General features: G+C 34.9%; 1 protein-coding gene across 13 annotated transcripts in view; it reads left to right on the top strand.

The window, feature by feature from the left end:
• ADGRB3 (adhesion G protein-coupled receptor B3) overlaps positions 1-20,286 on the top strand; it is a 445,578-nt gene that overhangs the window by 203,280 nt on the left and 222,012 nt on the right. For all 13 annotated transcript variants that reach the window (XR_012579769.1, XM_014264918.3, XM_005483937.4 and 10 more), the window contains 2 exons: positions 13,344-13,538; positions 19,955-20,023. Coding sequence is in view for 12 of the 13 variants with exons in the window: in XM_014264918.3 (XP_014120393.1) it covers positions 13,344-13,538; positions 19,955-20,023 (264 nt within the window). In the remaining variant the exon portion in view is untranslated. The remainder of the gene's footprint in view (positions 1-13,343; positions 13,539-19,954; positions 20,024-20,286) is intronic.

Here is a 20,286-nt window from a genome sequence, read left to right as displayed (position 1 = left end):
CTTTAGTGTTCACGCTCAAAAACCACGTTAAGTTGGCTGTAACAGTTTTGCATTTAATAATTTCATATTTTATTCTGTTGCAGCAATTTCATTTGTTAGGTCTATGCTAGTTTGCAGCTCAAACTATGCTGAATGCTGTTTCATGCTATTCAGTGGTTTGACTTACCTGCCTTTGGTAGGCACTGGTAATTTTCCAAGAACCGCAAGTCTGACTTGTTGGACAAAAGACATTTCTAACCTAGAGCAGATTTCTCTTTTTTTCTAGATTTCCTTTTTTGAAATATTAATATAAATATATTACGCTGTGAAATATTCTTTCTGCCAAAGAACATTTAAAAATTGGTAATGCTTTTTTAAAATTACAGAAGCACCTAAACATATCTTTTTCCTGCACAAAATTTAAGTCTGGTTCATGTGCATACAAATTAAAGTGGACTTCTTTTACACTTGGGAACTGTTCACAAGAAAAATTAGTCTGTCTTACATCTTTCTGCTTCTCAAAGTGAACAACGCAGTATATTTAAAGAATCGGAGAAAATAGAGGTAAAGACCTATAAGGTCATTGCCCAGCAAACGTAGGCTTGTCCCCCCACGATACATATGTCAGCTCCATAAATCCCTGAAAATAGGGCTTTATAAGGAAGCTGCTGACAGACGGTGTTGCTATAATAAATATGTGTGCTTATGAAAGCATGTATGAGTTGTCTCAGTGTGCTTAACTTACCGATAAAGTTATTTTACCAATGCAGACCAGGAATAGAGTGGGGTATCACTCAGTTCTCTGAATATTTCCATAAAATCTTAGCTGAATCTCTTTCATTTATTGTCTGAAATATATAAAAGAAAATCAGATGCACAGTCTTCAAAAAAATGATGTTCCTGAAGCTGATATAAAGCAGTTTTATATTTATATATATTTCAATATTATAAATATTTAATACATTAAAGCATAAAAGACAGACAAGTCCCTGTCTTTATGCCCTTCAATCAAGCTGCTTATGATCTAGAACCAGAAATCACATAGCAGAATTCACATGATGTTTTACCTAAGAAAATATTATCTATAGAAAAATGTTCAGTATGATTGGAGCCAGAGAAGATTTCCTTGGCCATAGACCCTGCTAACCTGGCTACACAGGTGCTGAACTGGAAGCTTATAGTTGTACTAGTAAATAAACTTAAGCTTAAAAGCCATCTTGTAGTCATCTGCACAGTTTAACTGTGTATGTGTTCGCATGCTCCCTGACCATTTCAGACCACACCAGTGAGCACTCTCCCAAAGAATGCCTGCCACCCTTTGGAGCATAGCATAGCTGAGAGGCCATTGTCAGCAGGCAATAAAAACATGATTTTCTGGGACAGAGGAGGGATAGAAAGTTTAAAGTGAGAGAACCACAATTCTTTGCTATATATAGTGTAGAATTTTACCACATAACCACAGGTAATTGACTCCTGACGACTGTTCCCTTACTGTATATAACTACTGTAGATTCACTGCCTCACACACAAAACTTCTTGTATTTTTACAGTTTTCTCTATTACTCACCCAGAATTGACATGGGACAAATTTCAACCCTTAGAGAAGCTGATACCCAGTTAGTGCTGTGTGGTCTTCAGCTTGACTCAAGACTTGTACTGAGACCAACATGGTAGCTCTGTAAATCATGCTAGAATGGCACCATGTTTTAATCTTAAAATCCATTTGAAAGTCTGTTTGTAAAGATGGAGAGTCATTAAAGCTAAAAATACACCCATAATATTAAAGATAATATACTTTGCTCGTAATCCCCAGCACCATGAATAACAAGACTTTTTCCAGTCACTTACAGAATGTGTCAGGCAGAATTACTGCCTCTACTGCATGCCTTGGCACTTCAGATGTAGGTTATGGCACCTCAGAGGAAAACGGGTAGAGTTACATTGTCTGGACTTGTGGACCACTTTTTGATACATATATCAATATTATGCTTAATATTCTATTGCAACAGTTTCAGAATAATTCCCAGTCTTAAATTAATATATGTCCTCAATATATTTTTGAGATGAGTCTGTACTACATCTGAATTTCTTGTTGATGGAGAACTGAGACCACTTTTAAGCAGGAAATTTATCTCAAGTCTTCTGAATTATTGCCTTGCCACTCTTCCTTCTTAATGTTCCTACATGTCCATGGGACAACTCAGGAAATTCCTGGCATAGTAAAAATATAACAAACACAAAACCTCTAAAGAGACTATGTACTTGAACATGATGAAATAGTAGAGGGATATGGTTTGACTTGTGGAGATCCACACTCAGTTTATGTCTTTCAAGGGCACCGTGTCCTACATGATAGGAGTTTGAGGTAGAGCAGTTTAAGAGAATTATGAATGTCAGCTGTGTTACAAATGTACAGCCTGTACTTCTGTTAGTTTATTTTACCTTGTGCACTGTGGTACAGGTTCCTTTTAAAGCTAGGGATGATAATTAGATTTCTTTGAATAACAGAACCAATTAGTCATGAACATTTTATCCTATGTTTGGTACAAATCAATCATCAAATGAATTCAACAAATACTGTTTGACCAGCTTTTACAGCTGGTTGACTAATAAGAAAATTTATTCACTGAACATATTAAGGGACAAAAATGCCCAAATCCATGAAATAAACCTTTAGAAAATTATTTGCTTAACTGTAATAATAATATGTAAAGAACCTATTTAGGATTATTCTCTCTAAAGCACTATAAGTGGAAAATTCAGAGTGATAAATAGGTAGACTGCCTCCTGGACCTAGTGGATCAAGCAATAACTTGATGAGCAGAAAAAGAAACATCACAGATCATATACCAATTTTTTTTCTGGTTTTCTTGCATTGTCCTGATGTGCTTGCAGTGTCTGCAGCTTTGCATTAGTAAAACGTTCTTAGTCAAGCACTTTGTCTTGAGTCTGTTACCAATCATTGTAGCTGAGAAGAATCTTTTGCCCAATTAAATGTATTCTTAAGAAAGAGGGGATTACGACAAGAAGTCCCAACTGTATTTTTTATTGTGGATGTAAATGAAGTAAAGTCATAAGGTTTAATAAACTCTAGTGGCAGAGGATATTCTTTCTTCACTTCCTTCTGGAAAGTTCTTCATCACATACTGATCACCAGCGTTTTGTTAATAGTGAAGAAATTCCTTCTTTCTTAAATTCCAGATTAAATTATCAGAATTTGGAGGATTTTTCCTTTCTGTAGGACAAACATAATTTGGGTTTTCAGACCATTTTACCAAATCAATTCCTTCTATAGCAGAATGTTATGGACTGTTATGTTCTGTTAATAGCAGAAGTTATGGACCTTGCTGAAGCCTATTTTCTCTTTCTACCCTTGGCCTATAGTTTCATTTTCTGAAAACTTAACTACTTCAGTCTAACATATTTTAATCTCTTTAAAGTGTATCTGTTGCTGGTTTAATGGACTGTTATATGTAGAAAGGCAAATTAGATGATGATCTAATGACCCAAACTTAGTCTGTATAATATTACGAAGTATGTTCCTCATTGCTCATTATCTTCTTTTGATCTGGAAGCAGAAAATTATGTGCCTAATTATTTCATATAGAATTGTGTACTTTACCCAATACTTGGCTAGTCTGGACTGATGTCTTCTGAGGTGTGGTTTGAGGTTCTTTTTACTTTATTTGGATAAATAGGGTAAAATCCTTCCTGAGACTTAGAAATTTTGTTTTTACTGTGTTTATGAATGGCTGCAGGACCAATAATAGAATCAGTGATTAGGACCCCACAGGCCAACTTCAGATGGTACCCAAGAAAAAAAAATTACCTAAATGCCTCAAATAAGATTACATTTTGCTTTCATACACTCTAGAAGCCTACCAAATTTGGTATGGTGCAAGCAATAATACTAAGAAGCAAGACCTCAGAATTAGGATCAGTCTACATTATCATTCTTCCAAGAAGCATAAATAAAGAATTCTTCATGTATTCTTAATACAGTGTGTGGGTAATAGCCACCTAAATTAGAGAAAAACACAGCAAAATAAACAAAACTATACTAAACTAAACTAAATAAACAAGAAACCACTCTATTCATCCCCAACTGTCCAAAATCTAAAAACAGGAAAGAAAATACTTGAAGGAAGACTAATGAAAAAAATTAAAATGAGATTCAAATAGTTAGGTGTGGAAGAGCAATGAGATTTCACATTTTATGAGCTTTCTAGGAATTGAATACTTAAGCTTTTCTGACCATTTTTAATAAAAACCATTAATACATAAAATCTTACCATGGAGCTTTAGAAATTGATTTTGTGAAAATTGAGGAAATTCTTGAATACACAGGTTATTTCTTTTTTCTCCTCTGTTATGCACTCAAACTAAGCAATAGGATTTATTGAATTACAATCATACTGAAATAGTCCTTTTGCCTAAAGTGATTTTTCCTCTACATGTCTTTTGCATGGTCTAGTTTGGAAGAGATTTGAACTGCACTCATAAATAACGATGAAGACTAAACCTGTTATCAAGAAACTTTGCTCCTTAAAGACATCTCCAGCAGCATCGGAAAATCTCTAGTAATACAGACCCTTTTGTAAACCTGTGTAGCACAGTTTTCATGCCTAGATCATGAAATTCTGTATTTAGTTTCTGTGATAAAAATAAGGCAATACTTTAATAGAATCATAGGATGGTTTGGGTTGAAAAGGATCTTAAAAAACATCTAGTTCCATTCCCCCTGCCATAGGCAAGGCGCTTTTCAGAACTCAGGTCCTTCAGAGCTCCATCCAACCTGGCCTTGAACACCTCCAGGGACAAGGAATCCACACTTTCTCCAGGCAACTTGTTCCAGTGCCTCATCACATTCACAGTAAAGAATTTCTCCCTAATATCTAATCTAAATCTACCCTTTGAACAGTTTGAAGCTGTTCCCACTTGTTCTGTCACTACATGTTCTTGTAAAAAGATACTGGAAGGCTACTATAAGATCTTTCTAGAGCCTTCTCTCCAGCTGAATAATCCCAACTCTCTCAGCCATTCCTCATAGGGCTGGTTCTCCACCTCTCTGATCATCTCTGTAGCCGTTCTCTGGACTAACTCCAACAGGTGTATGCCCTTCTTATGTTGGGGGTCCCAGAACACAGTGCCACTTTTGGTGATATAACACCTAATATAACATGCTTTCATGCCAAATGGGCTGCTTTTTATCAGAAAGTCGAAAAAGTAAAATATCTCTTAACTCTTGGGAGTTAGGAAGTAAAAATCTACATATGAATAACCACATTGATGTCAAAATATTAGCACTTACAAAGGAGCATGGGAAGTTGTGCAGGTGAATCTTTACATACCAAACTAATAATATAGCCATAAAAATGCATTTCTTCTGCTTCTGCTCATACTATAATTTTGTTTCAACTTTTTCCACAGCAGTGTTATTCACAATTTTGCAAGTGCTTGGCTAAAATATAATTTGATAAAAAGAGCTTTGAGGTGAATGATGATTTGCTCAGCTGCAGCTCATTAGAGATGATTTTGTTTTTCCAAATTATATTACAAGGGCAGCGTACCAGCCTGTCCATGTACTTCTCACTGAAATGACTGCTGTACTCTGAGGAATGAAAGGCTTCCTACTAAAAAATTTACAGCTCCTTTTTTTTGCTAGTTTAGTGCTTCATTTCTTTTTATATAGCCACGGAGCAAAGCAGCCAGGCTTAGTTTTATAGATTTGAATGCAGATGCCTCAAAACCAACATTTTTCTTCTTCCTCAGTCTATACTTATATTGGTATATGCCAGCTATTCCTCTTCACCTTCACAGATTTTCATAGGCAGGGGTGTCAGTATATGATCTGCTTTCCTTTCCGTGATTCCCTTGTAAGGCCAGAATTTGCAGCTGTTTTGTCATTTCTGTTATCTTGTCTGCAGGATGACAAACTTTTATCTCATCAGAGAGCAAATGATCAAGAGATTGTGGCAACGGTTTTGTCCTGCCTCACTAACATTTTCCCATTTTTCATAGAAGAAGATTAAAACTTAAGGGAAAAAAAGCTAGTCACTGTTAACTTGATGGTGAGGGCACTCTACAGGTGCCTGGAAGGAGGTCTCTTCTCCCAGGCAACAGGAGTGACAGGATAAGAGGAAATGACCACAAGTTGCACCAGGGAAACTTCAGACTAGATATTAGGGAAAGTTCTTCCTGGGAAAGATTGTCAACCTCCAAACCCTGGAGGTATTTAAAATACATATACATGTTGCACTTGGTGACATGGTTTAATACTGAAATAACAGTTGGACTCAATGATATCAAAGGTCCTTTCCAACCTCAATAATTCTAAATAATAAATAACTCTATGATTCTGTGATCTTGAATATCTGTTTTTTAATAGCCAACCAATCCCATTTGTTAAATTAAAAGAAAAGTCCCCACTATAATTTCAGGGTCCATAATATTTTTTCCATATCTGGAACATACACATTTACCGAAGATTAATAAGTGTGTTAAATAAAATGTGCTCCTGTGTTTGCTGCTGCTGCTGCATCTTATGCAGTAGTGAGCAACTGAGTGTTCCCTGATCACATTGATAATTCCAACCCACGAACCAACCAACACTGCAGCCACAGATGAACTTCACTAAGGTATGGGCAGAGGTAAAACAATAGAAAGCCATTTAAGAGCTTGGTAAAGAAAGATTTCATCTAAATTTCCCTTTAAGTCTACCAGAACTGCTGGAACCTCCGCTGCAATTGAATGTGGCACTGTGAAATGACTGCAAGAGTTTGGCTTGGCAGCAGGAGACAAAGAAATGGTCACAGCATCTTACACCTACAATTATTTCCTTGCTTTTTGTTCACAACTTCATTTGCTGCATTTTCCCAATATGGTTTATTTAGGTACATGAGGGTGAAAGGATTTTTCTCTTGCCCCTTACTTTATGCAGCATGCCCACGCAGAGATTAGGACTCCCAAGTAATGATAATTTCCTTGAAAAAAACTTTTTGGTTATTCTTGCAAATAAGAGTGAGTGTCATGGAAATGATTGTATGGAAGCAAAATGATAGAAGTATAAAAATTGGTTAGAATCAAATAAGCATTTCAATTTAAACATTTATCAGAGCTTTATGGTTTAGGGACATATACTTACAAGGATGACCATGTAGCATAAAAAATGAAAGACAGCTCATTTGTAGTACATCCCTTTGTGACCTGTAGCTTCAGCCATTCAGTCACTATAGAGAACCAGGAGACTTTACCCCAAGCAATGTTATGTCTGTCATAAAATGAAAACAACCCTCTCAGAGTCGTCATTCTCTTTTTCCTCTCCACTCTTGCTCTTGTCAGGTTGCATTATACATAGATAACACAAATCTTGAAGACATGCCCTCTGGTTAAAAACAGAAACAACAGTAACAACAACAAGATCTCTCACACAACATGCCAACGTGAGCACGATTTAATCACAGATAATTGGAACATTTAAGAGCAGTGCTTAATAAAATAATAATGCAAGCCTTGGTCAACAAACATAAAGACGAGTATAGGAAAAAAAGTGATCTGTTCAATTATTATTCAGTCCTAATCCTGAGAGTCATTTGTTATTCTACTGAGAGCGGTCTAATTTATACAAAATATCCATTAAAATGTTTTGTTGGATCCATGCACAAATCAAAATACTGAAAATGTGTAATTACTTTCTCTCTCTTACCTATTTAGTGGTTATAGCTCAAGGATTAGAATTGACAATATTGATGATGATGAATATTAGGATGATTATGTTGATTAAAAAAGGGAATTATGTAATGGGCTAAAGTGGTAAAAAAAATCTCTTGAACAGCATAGTAGGAGTCTTCTTGTAAAAGAGGGCAGAGGAAAAAAAGGTACAGAAAGAGTGAAGCATTTCTCTGAGCTGTTCACATTTTTCTGAAAACATTTTTGACCTCCACACATACTAGACTTTTTTTTTCAAAGATTCTTGATCACATACAGAAGAGCTCATGCAATTTCATCTGTGCAGATATTCAGTTTGCCTGAGATTAATTTTTAAGACAGCAAAGGATTCTGTGTAAATAATCCACCTTCTTTTCTCTAAAACCAAATCCCTATTTTAGGGAACATTTTGCTTAAAAATGTTTGGAAGTATATGACAGTGGCATGACTGTTTCAATATAATGAAGTGATCCTAGTTTTTTTTTTTTCATCTATATACATTTTAAATAAGTTCTCTAAAGCATTAGGTTGTAGTGGTTTCAGCTGAGTGCACAGAGGCACAGATTGATGCACAGTTTCTGCAAGAACTTGGTTCAGAATATTGCACACCATGAGTGTATGAATGCCGGAAGGCTGAAGTTCAGTTTCAGGGCACTCCTTAAACTTTGACTTTTCTGGTTGGGATAAATTATAGGAGGCTTTAGTTTTAGAACATTTGCCGGGATGTTTTACAGAGTTACAGAACTGAAAGGAAATTCATGGGACCATCCAGCCCAAGCTTCTGTCCTATCAGAATCAGCTATACTTTTGTTATTCCAGCTTTTTTCCTTGGCTTTTATCAAGGCCTCCAGTATGGAAGTCTGCATAGTGTGTTCAGGTACACTGTACATCATTTCCTTTGCAGTTGTAAAGTTTTTCTTAATTTATATCCTTAATCCTCCTCGACATAATGTATACAAATTACTTTTTCCCTTTACTGCTGCACACAAAGGGAATATATGATTGCCTTCTTCTTTGTAGAAAATGTTTATTTAATAGTGTGTTATTGTGACTGAAATTGAGACTGCTAACTAATTTCACTGATGAAAAAGTGGAAAATTACTTTGTATTGCTTGAGGCACTTCCTTCATAAAATACTGAATATATAGAAAACATCTCTTGCATGACATTAGGTTATAAATATTTGAATGCATACCTGAAGATGCATAGCTCTATCTTTAGACTTACTCTGTTTCTTTTAAAAGATGGATGAAATTGTATTCTCGAACACTGAAACAGCCTGAAAATAGACAAACAGATTGTAAATAATTTATTATATTGAGGGAAAATAAAGTTCTGTGCCAAAGCAGAAAAAGGACTGTCTATTGACTAATGAAGATTTTGTAAATATGAAAAACTTTCTTAAAATGACATCACATTACAGCTTGTAATACATACACAGTGGTGTGAATATTCTTACAATTTCTATATCTAAAGAGCAGTATATTTTACAAAATATTAGTCTTGAGTTCTGAAGTTCAAAAGCAAAGTGGTTTGTGATCAATTTCAGGATATATTTTAATTTCAAATGATCATTTCTCACTTCTTTTTAGGGCTTACTAATTTGGGTTCTTATAGTTCCCCCTACCTTGAAATATGTTAATGACATCATTAGTAATAACTGGACATGAATCCAATATCATCTTTAAAAAAAATGAAAAATAGTTGATGGTGTAGTTACTCTTCAAGTTAATAATTCTTTTCAGTCTTTTATAGGTTTCTTGAAGGTTCATTGTTTTCTGTCCTTTTAAACTACACCTAGCTGTTAAGTCTGCAATAATTACTATGCAGTAATAAATTGTACTCCAATGCCAACAGCCTAGGAGATCTGACTTTGTAAAGAGGCATTTTTATTATATCATACTTTCTGAAAAATTGGGGCAAAAAGGCAGCTGGACCCTGAGTCTAAGTCCAGTTAAACATTTCAGTAATTTTCCAAGTATGCAGCCACACAGTGCAGGCTGATAGTGGCTGGGCTGACAACTGAAGTGTCAGCTTAACAGCTGCTTCATTTCACTAGCTCTCGGCTCATAAACTTTATTTTTAATGAGCCTGCCTGTAGGACCACTAAAAAATGACCTTCACACAGGGCCTGGAGTGGTGACCAAAATAGATTTCTTGGGCAGTGTATAATATCACAGTGACCATAGCACAAAAAATAAGCAGTATGGTGAGAAAGATGTTGTACTAACTACTGATGAGAATATTCTGTATTTTCATAGAGAAAGATTATTGTGATAGCTGTGCAATATTTCACTGCCTTTGACTTATACTAATCTGAACATCTTCAGTGGATTTAGTGGTATTGTGTCAGTTTACATCAACTGAATGAATGGCCTGTGATTTTAAAGTTGTGTTTAGGAGTTGTAAGCTGTCTTACAACAAGAAAATACATTATATAACAAACAGATAGTAAGGAGGCTGTTAATTTTTCCCTGCGCATTGCTTGCTGGTCTTAGAAAAAAATTCTCTTAATTAACTCTAATTTTCACCTCTTTTCTTAGCTAAACGCATTACAGCCTTCTGTTTTGCTGTGCTGTTTGTAAGGATATGCTGCTAGTGTAAGTTGAAGCAGTGTGAGTCTGGAGAGGTAGCTAGGGATTGGGGAAAAGGACTTCCATGTTGGAGTATGAGAGGATGAAAAGAAAGGTGCTCTTGGGGCTGTGTATGAGGAGTGTGTATGAGGGAGAGAGGATCCTTGAGCTGGGAAATCAAGCTTTCTGGGTATGTAACTTAACAAAAAAAAAGAGTTCCAAACTAAGCTGTGGTTTTTAAGAGCCAGTAAATTCTGATGTACTTAAAACAACTTCACCCTGGCTGCTTTTGAAGCAAGTGTAATAACTTAGTCCTGTGACATTGTGGGCACTTGCTAGAACTTTTTTTATCATTGTGTCCAAAGAGCAACCAAAATGACTTCCTGAAAGCACCAAAGGCCATACTACAGCTCCCGCTTCTGCTCCTCAAGATCTGCAAAAAACCCATAGCCTTACTTGTTTGAAAGTATTAAAACTTGTCAAAAGTAGGATAATTTCAATTTATTATTTGCATTCCAAAAGCAGCTGAGGCCAAGACTTCTGCAGGCTTTGTATGTCCCAAAACCATCAACAACTTAGCCCCTGGCATCTTTAAAATGTGAATTTTAAGTCCTGCAGGAGCACAGAAAAACAAATGGGAAGTGAACATACAGATGAAGCAGAAGGAAACAAAATAATGCACTACAAAATAACTTGCTGAATAGTTCAACAGCCTTCCTACCTGTGTTTATACAGATATAAGAGCACAGCAGTTTTTATGAGGACTGATCAATTGCTGCTATTACTGATACTAAAAGAACATCTTTTTTCTCTCTTAAACCATGCCTTAAAGTTGTGTGATGCCTTTCCCACAGTAAATTCTGAGGCACACATTGGATATGGGAGTTCAGCTCTATGGACTGTCTTTTATGTCTTTTGGGTTTGACTAAAGGTACATTCAGTATTGTTAATCCTCAAAATCTGGAAATATGTTCTGGTGCAAGGAACAGGTGTATGAGTTACAGAAAAAGTTCTACTCTTCAGTGTCACTGTGCTGGCTGATGCTCTTTTCGCTTGCTACTGAGATACAATGTGTGAGCAGATGAGACAAATGGCAACATTTCACAAGAAAATTTTCTCAGCAAAAATGCACAAATCAAGTTCATGTTTGCTTTTACTTTTTCCCAAGAAAGTAGTTCATAATGTTATGTGTACAATATCAGATTCCTGAATTTACTGAAATTAATTTCCTTTCTAAATTCTCACACCTTTTTATTCAGTATTATTTTCCTACACAATTATGTCCAAAATATTCTAAAAGGAATAGAAACTGCATTAAATTATTTCTGCAAGCAAGCTTCTTGCCTGATTACATATTGCAGGATTCTGAAGACTAAGGGAGGTATTTCTACTGAAATATTTGTTTAAAAAATGCAACCAACCAAACAAACTAATCAGTTATCACTGGTTTTTTTCCTAAATATTAATAATACTATTGTACCTCTGTACTCATGCTATTGCATAGATTCACTCCCTGTCCATGATGCAGCAGGCAAGTATTCTCCCAGGTCTTCAGTATTTCTAGGATTTTGTCAAGGCACTGGTGGTCCATAAAAATCCCCAGCTGCTCTTAAAGATTGTTTAAGAGCTTCCTCCATGGAGCAATCATGAGGCAGCCACTTTGCCCAGCCCCAGCTGTGTGACATATATCTAGTTTATCTGATGACTGGTTGAGAATGTAACCAAAATATAAACCAACAGCATGAAAAAACCCCACCCTGCTTAGAATGAGTATGTTGGAGCATGATTGCATTTTTAAAGTTGCTTTCGTGGGAGTTGTTCTGAACAGTTTTATTACATAGTGTTTCCCTATGCATTATTTTTTTATAATCAAGGCCTGCATATTGACACAAAGTGTCTGGGGAGATCTGGAAGTGGCAACAAGTATTTTTACATTCTTCCTTCTACATCACCACCCTGTTATCACAGAATCATCAAGGTTGGAAGAGACTTGCAATATCATCTAGTTCAACTATATGTTACATTAGTAATTTTTCCCTCCATACGCCAGTAATAAGGCAAGTTAAAAAGCAATTGAAGATACATTTTTAAAGGTCATGACAACATTTTTTGCCAGTTTCATAGTATTTTCAGCCCTCCTGCTTAGAATAAGGTCTGTCTTGGCTAATTTTCTTTATCTAAAAACCTTCAAACTCAGGACATTTTATGATTCCATGATATTCAGTTGAGAAGAACTTGTGCTTTTATGCTTAAATTATAAGGTATATTTAAAAATAGGTTGTTTAATCCATGTGCTCTTTCTTTTAGCCTTGTCTGGTCTTGTCCTGTCTTTGTGATACTCTATGCATCTTCCTGGGATGCTGAGTCAGCTTTTAGAATTAACCAGATCCACAAGTTCAGGTTCTAATCAGGAGGTATTTCTAGCATATTTGTTTTGGATCACTAGCCCTGAACACATCTGCTGGGAGAGCTACTGCTGAAGTATGGTCTTTTGGCAGATACACAGGAGCCATTAATAATTAAACTTGCATTTCTTGGGAAAAGCAAACAGGATTGTTCCAAGTTAACACCTTTATGCTACTGCTACAGAAGAGAGCACCATAACCAGCTTCCAGCTAAACCACCTCTCTTGTGCTGACTAGCCAAGCTGGGCTGGCAGAGGTGAAAGGTCTGCTCTCCTATAGTAAATCAGATTATAACAAGTACTGCCTTAGCATTTATTCCTTTCAGAGGTCTCAGTTGTTAAATGAGGGGCAGCTGTGGTTGTACAGGTGTTCCTCTGAGGAAGGGCAGTTCCTTGCTGTGTCATGACAACAAATTAAAGCTGCAGTCCAGCCCATGGAGTTCCAAGAAGCAAATGTGTGAACCACAACAAATTCAGAAGATTTTGGTATAAAATCAATGACGCTCTGATAAAAATAATATTTCTATCACTGTAGATAGAAATTGTCTTGTCTTTAATGGGACTTTTTTTTTTTAAACTGGTTTTAGCATGTAATGTTTTGGCTGTGTTTAGAATTTATTATACATTTTTCTCAGTAAAGTAGGTTCTGATAATAGGGTTTTTTTTTTCTTTTTGTACAGATTAAAGAGCATCTTGCCAAGGGTCAGAGGATGTTGGCTGGTGATGGCATGTCCCAAGTAACCAAGACACTATTGGATTTAACGCAGAGGAAAAATTTTTATGCTGGGGACCTTCTAGTTTCTGTGGAAATTCTCAGAAATGTTACAGACACATTTAAAAGAGCAAGTTATATCCCTGCATCTGATGGGGTGCAGGTAAGAGAAACATTGTAAAGGTAATGTTTCAGTTGATGGAGTTTATGTCTGTATATTGCAGTGTACTGCACGGCAACTGGTTTGCCCACTGAGGAAACAAAAGTCTTCCACATGATAGACATAAGCATTCTTCACATAAAGCTAAGATCCAAGTATAAAATTGGAAGAAGACTCAGCTACGTTTATTAAGACAAATATCCAAACCAATGCAGCAGGTGAAAATTGTAAAATGCTTTATTTGTAGCATTTCAGGATCTTTGTCTTTCAAGGTTTGGTTGACTGATAGGTGGTGTTGTTAATTTTTGGCACTAAGCATTTCGCTAGTGTTCTTTCTTCCAGTTCATTTCAGTTCTAAACTAGCTCATTTCAGTTCAAAATCCAACCACATTGTTATGTAATTCTGCCATTGGTTCTTCATTTCAGATAAATGAAGCTTGTTAAAAGTGCACAGAAGTGATGGATTAGGCATTTTATATAAATTTGCTATTTTACATGTAAGATTAAGTCTTCTTGTGCAAGTGGACAAATAAAATGCTGTTAGATGTAAAACAAATATAATTATTTCTACATAATAGACGGGACAACTCTTACTTAGGACATCTGGATAAAGATATTGGTTTCATCTTATATCTGAAAATTTTAGACAGTTTTCAAAGATTGTAGATTACTGAAAAAGAATACTAAGAAGGCAGATGTATATAATATTTATAAAAAGAGAGATTAATGATAATTTATAAATACAAATGAACTTATTAATGCAGATCATGTATACATATCTCTGTAAAGGTAAGCATAAATTATAAATACACTTCAGAATAGAATCATGCAGATGAAGGGAGATATGTTGGAAAAGACATTTTTTCACAGTTTATTATTCAAGACTTGCTATTATATTTTCACTTTTCTAGTTTTTCTTTGCACAAAGAACAATTAAGTTCCACAGTAAAACCGACATACCTTGTGTTGGCCTGTAGCCAGCTGAAAGTGTTTTTTTTAAACAAAGCTTTTCAAAAAGTATGTTTGCTGAGAAATTATTTTTGTTTTATTGAGAGTCAGTATCTATTCAGTAATAGCTTTACCATTAAGCAAGATGTTATACACTGAAAATTTTCATGCAGTCAAGAGTCTGATTGCCCAGTGTGACTTCTTCATGGTTCACAGGCACTAAAAACTCTTTATTAGAGCCAGTCTTGAGAAATTAAGTGAAATCTTGGATGATTTTGTCCATGGGCCTAGCAGATCAGGTTATTTGCAGTTTACATATGTTAAAGAGAATTTGATTCTTTTCCCACTGATGATAGTGCCAAAAGTTTTGCTTCATTCTGCAATGTAGATCTGTTTCCAAAATTCTAATAGTATTCAGGCATAACTTGACAATGTTATTAAATATTTTTAAAGAATTTTAATAAATAAGTAGAAATTAGGAAATTAAAAATATAACAATTGGTAAGCCATATTCTGAAGGTTTTCTTAAACCAAAGAAAAATAACTGTATTTCAGTATTTGCATGCCTAAATACAAAGAGTTCTTTAATCCCAGTTTAAAAAGACACTCAAACTCCAAGTCCGAAAAAATGAAAGTATCAAAAAAGAAAAGAAAAAGAACGAACATCAAGCTAAGGTAAAATTAAAAAAAAAGAAAAGAACAGTGGACAGTATTCAGGAAAGTAAGTGAAATCAGACTAAAACTTGTGTTTGGCCCAGGGGATGTATTAAGAAAGGTTCCTGTTACTGACTTCCGATGATATATAGTGAAATCCTGGTTTGGTAACAAAAGTTTAAAATTTCTATAAATTTGTGAGAAACATGGATTTTTCCATATGTAAACATATGTCATATTCTACCATACTCTGGAGTATGGTATTTATTTTTTATTTTCATTAGGACATACTTTCATACTTCCTAGCTCATCATCAAAGTGAGTTACAAAAAGGTAAAAATTAAAATTGCATGAAAAGTCTTCTTTATGTAGAAGCTCTGTGTGATGTTCTAATTCCATTCTATATTTTAACTAGATAAAGAGTAGAATTTCTTATTTGATGTATTTTGGATTTTAAGAAATTATCAGAAATGCATGAGTGAGGTTTAAAATCCCTAAAAGCCATAATTTATCACTTTGTGTGATGTTGGAAAAGTAGGTTATGATGAATTACGGACAACAGGCTTTTTTTAAGATCCATGCAAAAACAACACTTGAATTATGACTGAAAAAGAAAAATTATATATGTCTGAATATATTTGTTTCTTATACACTCCATCCATCTAGATGGTTCTTCAAATGACTACAATATCTGTTTTATATTCAGTATTAATATTCATGAATAGTGCAAGATTTGTAATTCAGAGACTCCATAACAAAATGAATGAAAAGTGAGATAAAATTTTAAAATTTCTAGCTAATTCTCAAAAATGAAGGTGCTGCTGTCTGATGTGCTGCATTGAAAATGCCTCTTGTTTAGGCAGACATTTCCAAGAGCAAAATAAAGTTTTTAAGGTATGCATATTTAGTGCCAAGTTATTTATTACATGACTCCTTTTATTTTGCATCTTTTAACTGTTTTTTGCAACAATATCTATGCATACTTGAACATACAATGTCAGGAACAAAAATAACCATTTATGACGCAGTTGAACAAGAAGGTGTCTTGCATCAGTGACTGAGAATATCAGTGCAGTAGCAGAAATTATTGCAAGACAAGTCATTCAATTCTTCTATAAGCAAGGTGATTCATGTAATATAGGAATTCTTTAAAATACCCTCTGCAGGTACACTGAGGATATGAGATGGTCACTGCACTTAGGTGAGAATGATTCTAGCAGGAAGAAAATACAAATTTTAAATAAGCAAAATGAAAGCAATGTTTTGAAATATTATCCAGAACTGGTCTAAAAGTGCTTGAACTTCCTTCTAAGGACAGGATGGCAGGAAAGTAACTGCATTTCAGGACAGAATGGCAAAGCAAGTTCTACAATCCCCTGATGCAGCAACCAACAGGAAAAAAGGTTTCTCTCCAAAGAAGTTAGAGCAGTCTAATCCCTTTTATATTAGCCATAGGGACTATTGCTGTGAGCCAGGGTTTAACAGGATTGTCCAATCCTTTTTCCCTCCACCTTCCCCCTCCCACACACACATTCACTATGCTGAAGTCCAAAAGTGGAGGTGACTTAAGGCTATCCATTAATTCCTCCTAGGGAGGAATTCTTCTCTAACTGTATAAAAGGATTTCTGACAGCTTTATGCCTGCAGAGAGGGTCAAAGAATTTGGACTGGAACAGAGAACTACATCCATTGTATTACAGTAGAAAAAATTGAAAGGAAGGAAATTAAATTAGGAAAATGTTGTTGTCCATTCCCAGCTGTAACTGGCATGATCATCAAAAATAAAAGGGCAAAAATAAAGGACTTCAGAATTTGGTTCTGGCTGTCCCAACATTTTCTATAGTGACCAGTTCAGTATTATGCAAGCCTGCGTATGAAAGAAAGAAGCTTGATTCCACAGGGAGGTCCAGTGTTTACTGCAGTAATTCCCTCAGATCACATCCATAATGCTTCTAAAATTTAGCCTTCACCCCTGTCAATCATTTTACTAAAGGACAACGCTGTTTCTTTCATGATTAATGCAATAAACAAGAGAGTAGTCAAAGTAAGACAAAGACTTTTTAACCCTTCTTCCCCTGCCACATTTTTTAAATGCATCTCATATCTATTCATTATTGAAGCAGCAAAGCCATTTGCTCATCTCCGTTTAATTCACAAAGCACTGGCATTGCTTTGAAAAATCACTTGGACTGAAAAACCTGCACACATCTCACCCTCCAGTGCTACCATAAATATGGCACCAACCAAGATTAGAAATAGAGAAAAAAGATCCCAAGAAGAAATATATTTGTATTACTAATTTCATACACCTAATTTATACTTTTTTGGCAAGTGCAAAAATATATAGTAGGCAATTTATTGCTCATCTTTTGTTTTTGTTTGTGTAGCATTATTTACAAACTTTTCCACATATATTTCTGTCAATTGTTGGTAATTTTAATGCTTTCTGTAACTAAAATAAATATAGAAGTTAACTAATATAAAATATTATTAGAAAAGCCATGTAATATATCTGCAAGAAAAATTTTAAACTCCTGAGTTCTCTTCATGCACTCATTAGACAGAAATGGATACTTTTGCAATTAAGGCGTAGATTGCAGGGGAATCAGTGTCTGCAGTGTAACGCAAAACTTCCTTCAGAACAACTCTCTAGTATGATAAATTGTCCCACACTGAGTTCCATGCAGCTGCTGCTAGACTGCTACCAATGCCCTAATAAGTTAAAGTTAAAATTTCCATCCACTGCATTTCTACAGCATTACACTGGAAGAGTTGAGAACTACCATGTTTGGAAAAGTGTTTTCCTTCAGGCAAAATCTTTCATAAGGCCGACTCTACCTAGTAGAAGTCTTCACAAAATTACAATGCCCTACAGTAAGTGTGATGGTAGTGCCATGAAACTGGCATGCTTTGACCGATATAATTTACTTTACTTGGGGGACCAGTGAAGATGTACATTTTTCATAGCTGAAGTTGCATTTACAAAATTGTGATTTGCCAGCCTGGTTAAACAGGCAATTCCTTTGTCACAAATACCAAATGGAACTCCTTGCATTGTGCTTTATTTTGTTATGGAATGTCTGAATGGGATTAAATGTATTCTAGGTATATAAGCAGTATGTAGCTGTATCTATTCTTCTTATTGTTAACTTGACTGGAAATTCTTTACTATTGCTGTAAATTGGATCAAATAATGATAACATTTTTCTTTTGTGTCCTATCATTAATCCCCATCTTGTCCAAATGCTCACTTAAATTTTCATAGGAGCTTGCTGAGCCATTTTGTTTATTTTCATGAAGTTTGTGTGTTACTGAAACTTTTGGATATTTTGCTAGTGACCTCAGTGAGAGAAGAGTTGTAGTGTCATTAATGAACAGGATTATTTTATCCAAATTCAGCAAAATTTCAGTCACCTCTAGAGTAAATTTGGTCAAGTTCAAGAAATTTTTATCCATGTGAATTTTATAGTTAGCATGGTTAACTTCCTAATGATTAGGCAAAGATAGATCCTTTTGTTTGTCAGGTGCTTAGTAGTGGGACCAGGTTAGACTTGTAAAATGTTATTACAAAAAATAGTTTTCACAAGTTTTCTTCAATTTTGCATTCTAAAATGTTTTACTTATATAGTTGTGAGACACCTAAAATGTTGGTGATATCTCTGGTTTGAAATGTTTTTTCAAGCATACCCACCACAGACTAATGTTGGAAGTTTTTCCTTTCTGGTTTTAGTCATTGTGCAGTTGAATCCTTTGTACTTTCATTAACACTGAGTTAAAGTTGCTTCTTACTTAAACCTTATTTAGGTCCTGTTTATTCCCCAAAATGCCTAAAAAGTAAGTGTGAGGTAGTGACCTGTGATCTGAGTTCCAGCAAGGTCACATTGTCGGTATTCAAGTTAAAGTTATTTGAAATTGTGGAGAACTTAATTGCACTCTTCAGCTAAGGTTACTGGAAACTACATGTATCTTTTATGAAGGAACAGAAAAATTATAATTGGCAGGCTGTAGACAAAATTGACATTCTGCACAAAATGTGATACAGAGATGAGAACAGAATGCACAAATTTTTAGCTTTTAGGGATGAAGAAGTTGGGAATACAAATTGCTAGAGAGAGCAGACAAAATTAGAAAGGAGATTTCTCCACAAACATTTGGAGAAAAGTGATTTTTTTAAAATATATAATTTGTATCTAACTGTTCTGCATTTTTCCCTTTATACTTAAATGAATAGGAGAATCAGAAAAAGGAGTTAACAGCTTAAGGTCAAAGAAACAGAAACTGCTTATTCCTTTTAAGTTGAAATTTCTAAAAGGATAGAGACAAGTGTGACATATAGAAGTAAGAAGTGTCTGATTTGAAACTGTATCGACCAATGAAATGTCATTGAATGCCCTATATATGGTTATTAAGGATAATTTTCTCATTTTGAATAGAAACTAAAGACTGGAGACTGGTGCTTTCTTAAATGTACTTTGGTTTTTTTGCAAAATCCATGGTTGTCCAGTTTCTGAAATGAGAGCAATTTGTGAAGAGAATACCATCACATTTAAAAGTTTAGCAAGTTTAAAATGGTTCTTGTTTCATAAGAAGTGGTACTATGGAACCTGATTATATACACAAGAATTAAAAGTTTCCCAAAAAATATGTGCCCTCTTATCAAATGTATTATTTTGCTACATCATCTCTTCTACTGACAGAAAATAGGCTGCAGAACTCTGTCTGTAATAGGGAAAGCCTTCTTAATGTTAGATTAAGGATGTGGTCGTTCATATCTTTCAAATCATTTTACTTAGTCATTAATTTACTTGATTTTTCAGAACTTCTTTCAAATCATAAGTAATCTATTAGATGAAGAAAACAAAGAGAAGTGGGAAGATGCGCAACAGGTAAGATTTGATAAAATTTAATATATGTTTTCAGAAATCAGGTTAAAGATGCACCCTGCTGTAGTTGAAAGAAAATCCTAAGTGATAGAATATTTGGGAGAAAAATTGGTCCTTTTCAAAAAGGAGCAATTCAGGACCCACCAGCTAATTTCGTATATTGAAATTATATTTAAAATATAAGCTGCTTCTCTTGATAAAAATAGATTTTTATTAACATTCCATAGGATTATTCACTATGTCTTTGCTTTGGACATTGTAATGAA

Source organism: Zonotrichia albicollis, chromosome 3, assembly GCF_047830755.1.
Source record: "Zonotrichia albicollis isolate bZonAlb1 chromosome 3, bZonAlb1.hap1, whole genome shotgun sequence".
Lineage (NCBI taxonomy): Eukaryota > Metazoa > Chordata > Aves > Passeriformes > Passerellidae > Zonotrichia > Zonotrichia albicollis.
This window is presented reverse-complemented; position numbering and strand designations above follow the sequence as displayed.